We start from the raw sequence: 7,500 nt of genomic DNA on the forward strand, positions 1-7,500 counted from the left end.
TCTCCTCCCTCACCTCCTGTCTCCTCCCTCACCTCCTGTCTCCTCCCCCTGACTTCCTAAGTATACCCAGGTGAGCTGAGCAGGGAGTGGCTCACAGAAGAAATCTTCTTGTTCTCACTTTGTCCTGTTTGTCTCACAAAGACGACGGTTTAAGTCCCGCTCAGAGGCGTCTCACGTTTGGATTTCCTTCATAGAAAGACTGTGCTGAACAGGAGCCATGGGGGCACTGCAGTGTATCAAATACCTGGTGTTTGTTTTCAACTTTCTCTTCTGGGTATGTAGTCAGAGACACACGGCCGGCTGCGGCTGATACGTGACACTCGTGGTGATTTCCTGCTGCTGTTTGAAGGCGTTTTGCTGCTTCCTCCATTAAGGGTTAAAACTGGTTTAAGTGACAAGAGAAGTGAACATGCGCTCAGTTGTTTTTAGTTTGAGGAGTTTGTGTGTTTGATTTGAAAGGCTGCTTAATTTGTGTTTTCTGGAGTGTAAATTTTGATTCAAACCAACTAATGAATCAATATTCGAAGAAAAAACAACCTTTTTTGGCCTGAAAATGCTCCTTGTGGTGAGAGTTACAGGTTGATTGTGTGAGTAAATTCACCTGCTGTGTGTGTGTGTGTGTGTGTGTGTGTGTGTGTGTGTGTGTGTGTGCGTGTGTGTGTGTGTGTGTGTGTGTGTGTGTGTGTGTGTGTGTGTGTGTGTGTGTGTGTGTGTGTGTGCGTGTGCATGTGCGTGTGTGTGTGTGTGCACTCTGACAAAACAGTGCCTGGCATGATAGTAAAACACGTGGTGTTCCTTGCTGGAGGAACAAAATGTTTCCCACACAGTTTAATATAAACTGAATGTGAAATCTGCTGTTCTTCAGTGTTTGTATGGTCTTAATAATCCTGGAAAAGTCATGGAATTTACAAATGGCAATTTTTCAGGCCTGGAAAAATGTTGGAAAACTAAATATACCGTGTTTCACGAACCTGTTTAATAATACTTAATGTGTTCGAGGACTGTTGGACATTTGTGGGCCAGCAGGTTGGGAGGGTTTTCTTTAAAAATTACCAAAAACAGTTTTAGAATAAATAAAACAGCCATTTGTTAAATGAGACTTTTGTTTTTTCATTAAAAATCACCAAATATTTTGGAAGACAAAAAATGACCATCAAATTTTTTGCCAAAAAGTTTTAAAGAAAAAAAAGAGAAAAGATAGTCTTTAATCACCAAAAATTATTAAGGAAAAAAAAAAAAAAAGTTTTTCTTTGAAAATCACCAAAAATTTGAAAAATACATCACCAAAAAAGTTCAAAGAAATAATTCACAGTATTGTTATTCAAAAATCACCCCCCCAAAAAATTTGAAGGAAAAAATGAATGGCCTTTAAAAAAAAAAAAAAAATTCACCAATAAATTTTAGGGAAATAAAGCAAACTTTTTCTTTTAAGAAAACAATGCATGTTTTCTTTTTTAAAAAAAACAGCAGTAAAGTTAAAGTTAGATGCCCCTCCCCTAAAAACATAAGTGCTTGAAAAATGATTTGACATGCCTCCCCCTTTTTGCACCATATTATGTAGTAATGGAAAAGAACAGATGAAGAGTATTTGTGGTCGTTTCAGAGAATATTTGGTCATTAAGTCCTGGAAAAGTCCTGGAAATGTAGAGGTAAAAATGTGTGTGAACCCTGTTTAATCTCTGTGGTCTGTTTACGGCGTCAGAGGAACACACGGACTGTCGGTCTGTGTTTAATCACTGTTTTGACAGTCTTTGCTCTCAGGGCGATGCAAAGAGAGGCATCAACATCAGATTAAATTTATTTATTCTCAAACTCTCCTGGCTGCGCTGTAGACAGATCGGGCTCCTTGTGTCTGTGTCTAAAAGACTACATTTCCCACAAAGCCACAGAGGATATTTCCTTTACTAGAAACGTGTCTCGTTTGTGATGTTTGTGCACTTTCGTTGAAGCTTTTAAAAGCAGCACAACATCTCAGCAATAATTGACGAGGTTTTTGTGTTTGTGGTGCTGATGTTGCTGCAGAGTCGGAGGCGTCGGCCTTTAGGTAACAGCGGTTTTTTCCAGGACAATTAAACCAGCTCGTTGTTGCCTTGACGACACAAACACACAAACTGTCCTCAGAGGGTTTGCTGCACATTAACACCAATATCCATCCATCATTCAGGACTCACGCTTCCTGTTTTTCTCTTTTGAAACTTGAGCAAATTGCCAAGTTTTTAAAAGTGGCGATGAGCCACGTTAAAAGAAATGCCCTAAAAATGTTCAATAATTTTGTGAAAAATAAAATAATTAAAGAAAATGTAATTTAAAAAAAATAAAGAAAATAAAAATCTCAAGAAAGTGCTAAAAACAGATAATGTAATACATTTGTTTTTTTAGTTGTTTTTTTTTCAGTAACAATTTTATATACAAAATAGAGAATTATACATTTGTCTGGACATTTTTGCCCTTGTTTTTTGATCATATCTAATTTTTGGATCATTACCTCATCAACTTTTCCTTGCAGCTTGAGGGACATTTCTCCCAAAGTTGCTGATTTTTTTCCTGTGAAAAAATATTTTCTTCTAGTTTCAGACGTTTGAATGCACACAATGAAAACATTATGTCAAATGATAAACTAAATTAAGTCTCCATGGCCTCTTCGGCACTCCATGAATACCCGTAAGATAGAGAGAACTTTGTGTGTTTAGCAGGGCTGAATATTTGGCTTAAAATGACATTTGTGCAAATATGAGCAGCTCTGCAGGCCGCTGTATCAGCTGATGCATAAACAACGTGAACGCACAAAAAACATGCATGCGCCTTTTCTCAAACGGAAACTTTTATCTTTTTTATAATAATGTGCCTGCATGTTTGCGTACACACGGTTTAGTCAAGGATCTACAGTTTCATGTATCTGGCTCCAGACGTTACAGCACAGAGTGAATAAATATCTTTATTTTCAGCACACTTGTGTAGAAATTTGTCATGTCTTCTTGATGTTGCCTGTACTGAAATGAAAGATAAATGAAAGCAGCAGTAACAGCAGCGTAAAGTTTAAAAAGTGACAGTGGTGCACGTGCAGCCAGAGGATCAGTGTTGTTTGTAGTGTGTGTCTGTGGTTGCAGTGACGGAGGGCGTGCGCTCGTACTTCCTGTAAGATGCTGTGTGGTTGTGCAGGGCGGTCATGATGGAAAACGCAGGTCTGGATAAAAAACTTCTCCTCAGTCTATTAGTGTCGGATCTTATTATGTTTGGAAGAAAGCAGCAGGTCAAACAGGGAGTGGTCGCTTAGTGTGGCGTCTCTTAAAACAGTGAGACTCAACTTACGGCCCACAGGCCAAATCTGGCCCCTGATAGGGTCTCTGGTGGCCCCCCCAAATATTTTATAATTCACAATAAAAATAAAGTGATTGACTCTGTGAATAGTTTTTGTCCTTTTAGTCTCCATAAGGTGTCAGAGACATAAAACAGCATCAACATAGAGCTTGTTGATGAAAAAAAGAGCCAGAGGAGGACACAGCTGAGACACTGATGTCCTAAAATGCTAGAAATGTCCTATAATCAGAGAAATGTCCTGAAATCTTAAAACATCATAAAATATGAGGAACGTCCTAAAAGTAGAGAAAAATCCTAAAATCACAGAAACTTCCTAAACTCCTCAAAACGTCCTAAAATCTTAGAAAAATACTTAAATCCTGGAAACATACTGAAATCTGAGAAATGTCCTAAAATACTTGAAATGTGCTTAACTCCTAAAGACATGTAGGCCTATGGGGTTGCTGCGACTGGCCCCCGGCCCCCCGGTCATTTGACAGAAGTGGCCCCCGGGCAGATCAGGGTGTTTGTGCTGCAGAGCAGCTCCTGGCTGTCTGAGGACTGCGTGTCGTGTGCAGATATAAAAAAATAAAGGTGAAGAGTTTGGGGCTCAGCTCAGAGCTCCATGTGCTTCCTGCGTGTTTTAGAATAAAATGTTGAAATGTGTGATTTTTCATTTGTAAGATTCCTGTTAAAATGTGAAAGAACAGGTTTCACCAGACGGGTCACTCCCAGTTCACCGTCCCCTGAGCAGGCGTCCGTCACCGCTGGTGTCACGGTGGGAAAGTCAGAAAGATGAGAGAGATAAAAGTTCGAAGAGCCAGCGGAAAATCTTTGTTAGTTAATTTCACCCGCAGCAAAGTCACGTTCATGATGACACCGACAAAACCGCCCAGTCCACGCGCGACGTTACGCTGTGTTCACTTTAACCGCTGCAACGTACTGCGGCTGCAATAATTCATCAAATAGATCTTAACTTCTAAATTTAATGTCAAATAATTTGATGATTAATTCATTGATTTAGATCATTTTTATGAATGAAGTCAAAATCCTCTGATTCCAGCTAGTTAACCCTTTGAAACTTGGAGCGACAAAGGTTTTGTTGTGCTGCGTTCAGATGCTTTTCAAAAAAACACAAACTGCAAGAAATCAGAAAAGGTGACGAGAAAATGACTTAAATTATTTTTTTTTAAAGAGAGAAAGAAGTTAGTTAATTAGTCACTTTTTATGTATAATGTTTTCTGGTGTCTGTGACCGTAAAGTGATTACTTTTGTGTTGTGGATTAAAAAAAGACATTTGAGCAGTAAAGAGATTATTAGAAATTGTCAAAAAAATCTATAAATGTGTGTCTGTGTGTGTATATAGTTGTATTTTTAGAACAGTTTCTTAAGGTCAATTTTTTGTTTATTTCTGTTTTTTTATGTTTCTCCTTTTTTAGTTTTTGCTTATTTTCAGGTAATAATTCTCTTGAAAATGTTTAATAATTTCTTGCTTCTTTTGGGGGGCGCGTTTGTTAAGTTGCTCATTGCCTTCTTTCCATGTTTTTGAAAGTTGAGGTAATTTTTCTTAGGTTTTAAAGGGTTAATAATGAGTAAAAAAAAATTAACCCAGCAGTTAGTGTTGACTTTCCACGTTGTGCTCTGTGTGTGTGAACTGCAGGTTCAGTGTGCACATGCACACTGAATGTACTGTGATATATCTGAAAGCGTGTTGTTAGTGTACATTGAACACGGCTTTAGATCGACTGCAGAGTCGCAGTAAGTCTCAGCTGGACAGAAGTGAAGCAGTTTGAAGCTGCGTGTGACGGTCGTGATGGACGACGAGGCGTGTCTCCGTCTGAACTCAGAGTTTAGTCACAGTTTACGGAGTCGTGCTGACTGATCTGTAGGTGTGACCGAGAGTCGAATTAGACCGTAAAGACTTTTTTTGCCTCAAGGACTCTCACTCTAAAGAGAGTTGGTTGTTAACTTGTACTGTATCGGGATGTTTCATCACATTCAAGTCACAGATATTTATATTCCTTAAGAGGAATTTAAAATTCTGGTTCAGCTGTCCCGGACAGTCCCATATTTCTGTGTTCGGTAACATTGAGGATATTATTTAAAGACTTCTAATGATGATTTACTTTTAAGTCAGCTCCTGAGAGTCATGCTTTGTGACAGTTTGGTACAGTGCTCTAAATACTACAGTACCCATAAGCCTCAGATGCTGTTGCAGTGGAGAAGAAACTACAGTGACTGTGTGAATCAGAAAAATAGAGAATTTTAAAAAGTAATGGAATTTGTAAATAGCAATTTCCAGGTCTGGAAAAGTTTTGTAAAAACTAAATATACACCCTGACAATTTTCTGAAAAGTTATGGAATTTTGTTTCACAAACCTGTATAATAACACATAAAATCACCCAAAAATTTTAAAGAAAGAAAGAAAAAAAATTGCCAAAATTATTTCTTTAAAAGGCACCAAACAATTTGATAGAAAAATAAATTACCTTTTTTTTTTAAATCAACAGTTAAAATAAAAATGCATTCCAAACATCTTTCCTTCAAAAAAATGACCCAAAGTTTTTAAAGAAAAATGTATTTATTTTTTAAATCATCAGAAAAAGAAAGAAAAAATTGCCCTCCAAACACCTTAAAAATAACCCCAAAGAAAAATAATGAACAAATGAGTTTAAAGCGCCCAAATTTTGTAAAGAAAAAGTGACATCAATTTTTTTAATGCAAAAACATGCCCTCCAAACCAGCTGCAACCATGTTTTCTTTTTTTAAAAATGGTAGTAAAATAAATTTAAGATACAATCATATTTACTTAACATGGTCCCCACCTCAGTGCTTAAAACATTATTTGACATGCCTTCCCCTTTGCCTTTCTGTAGTTTTACAGCATTTTTCTATTAACAGTCAATAAAAACAAGTTAGTGACGAAAATTCAGCTGCTGGTTCATCACAGATGGTGTGTGTGCACGCTGGTGTGTTGGTGTGTGTGCACGCTGGTGTGTTGGTGTGTGTGCACGCTGGTGTGTTGGTGTGTGTGCACGTTGTTGTGAGTCACAGTCATCAGACGGCAGCAGGAGGCGTCCTGAGGACGTGTTGGGACACAGTGCTGACAGGGAGCTGGAAGCCTCGTCTCAGGCGTTTGTGTGTCCTGTTGCACAACAACGCCGACGTCAGCGGCGTGCGGCGGGATGTGACGGGAGATATTTGGGTGGTGAAAAAGTGTTGATGTAAACTTGAGTTTAGTGGTTGCTGAGGAGATAGTGAGTCAAGTCTGAGGGTCATTACTGCAGTGAACACACACACACACACACACACACACGTCTGCTCTCAGGGTTATTGACTTAATAACGTGTTCATGAGTTCTGGATACGTGATCGTGAATAAACTCAGTTTTTAAGTTTTCAGTGTTTTTCCAAAATAAGAGAATCACAAAACACTACAAAATAAATACACCAAAAAATAAAATCTACCGTCTCATTGTGGTGAACATTTTTCTTTCATTCAGAAACCTTTAAGAAGTTTGTCATTTACACGGTAAAAACACAGCGGTTTATACTATACCGTGATATTCCTAAAATGCCAGTCTCCCGTCACGCAAAACGATAAGAAAACTAGATAAGAATAATAAAATTAGTTTTATTAGAAAATGCAAATGAATCATTTGAAACCTGGATCGAGGTCGCTTTTCTGCTGCGTTCAGGCGCCTTCACAAACATTTAAACCTTTGAAATTATCGTCCTTTTTGTCGTCCTCTTTGTTATCTTCGTTTTTTCCATCTTCCTCGTCTTCTTCTTGTCTTATTCATATTCTGATAATTTTGGGGGTAATGTCTTGCGCACTGACTCTGCCTGTTTTCCATGTTTGTTTGTTTTTTGGGAAATCAAACCAGTTTTCTCAGGTTTCTGAGGGTTAAGCAACACTGAAACAAATGTAAATGTGGCTGAGCTGATGTTGATGGGCCGGTTTTTAAGAAAAGCTGCTGGCTGATCAGGTTCCTCTGGTCGGGTTTGGTGTGTACCCTCAGAGAGTTCGGTGCTGATTCGGGACGTAGCTGTTTGACCTGAAATTATAATGTGGATTAATATGTGAACAGTTGTCTTAAAATATGTGATTTAATTGAATTTAATGAAATTTTTATTTATTTTATTTTATTTTATTTTATTTTATTTTATTTTATTTTATTTTTTATTTTATTTTATTTTATT

At 37.9% G+C, this 7,500-nt stretch overlaps 1 protein-coding gene across 2 annotated transcripts in view; it reads left to right on the top strand.

The window, feature by feature from the left end:
* Positions 1–89: 89 nt before the first annotated feature.
* Positions 90–7,500, top strand: part of LOC121961348 (CD9 antigen-like) — a 14,025-nt gene continuing 6,614 nt past the window's right edge. For both annotated transcript variants that reach the window (XM_042511297.1, XM_042511299.1), the window contains exon 1: positions 90–274. In XM_042511297.1, coding sequence (XP_042367231.1) covers positions 218–274 — 57 coding nt within the window. In that variant the 5' untranslated portion in view covers positions 90–217. The remainder of the gene's footprint in view (positions 275–7,500) is intronic.

The sequence above is a fragment of the Plectropomus leopardus genome, chromosome 22 (genome assembly GCF_008729295.1).
Source record: "Plectropomus leopardus isolate mb chromosome 22, YSFRI_Pleo_2.0, whole genome shotgun sequence".
Classification (NCBI taxonomy): Eukaryota; Metazoa; Chordata; class Actinopteri; order Perciformes; family Serranidae; genus Plectropomus; species Plectropomus leopardus.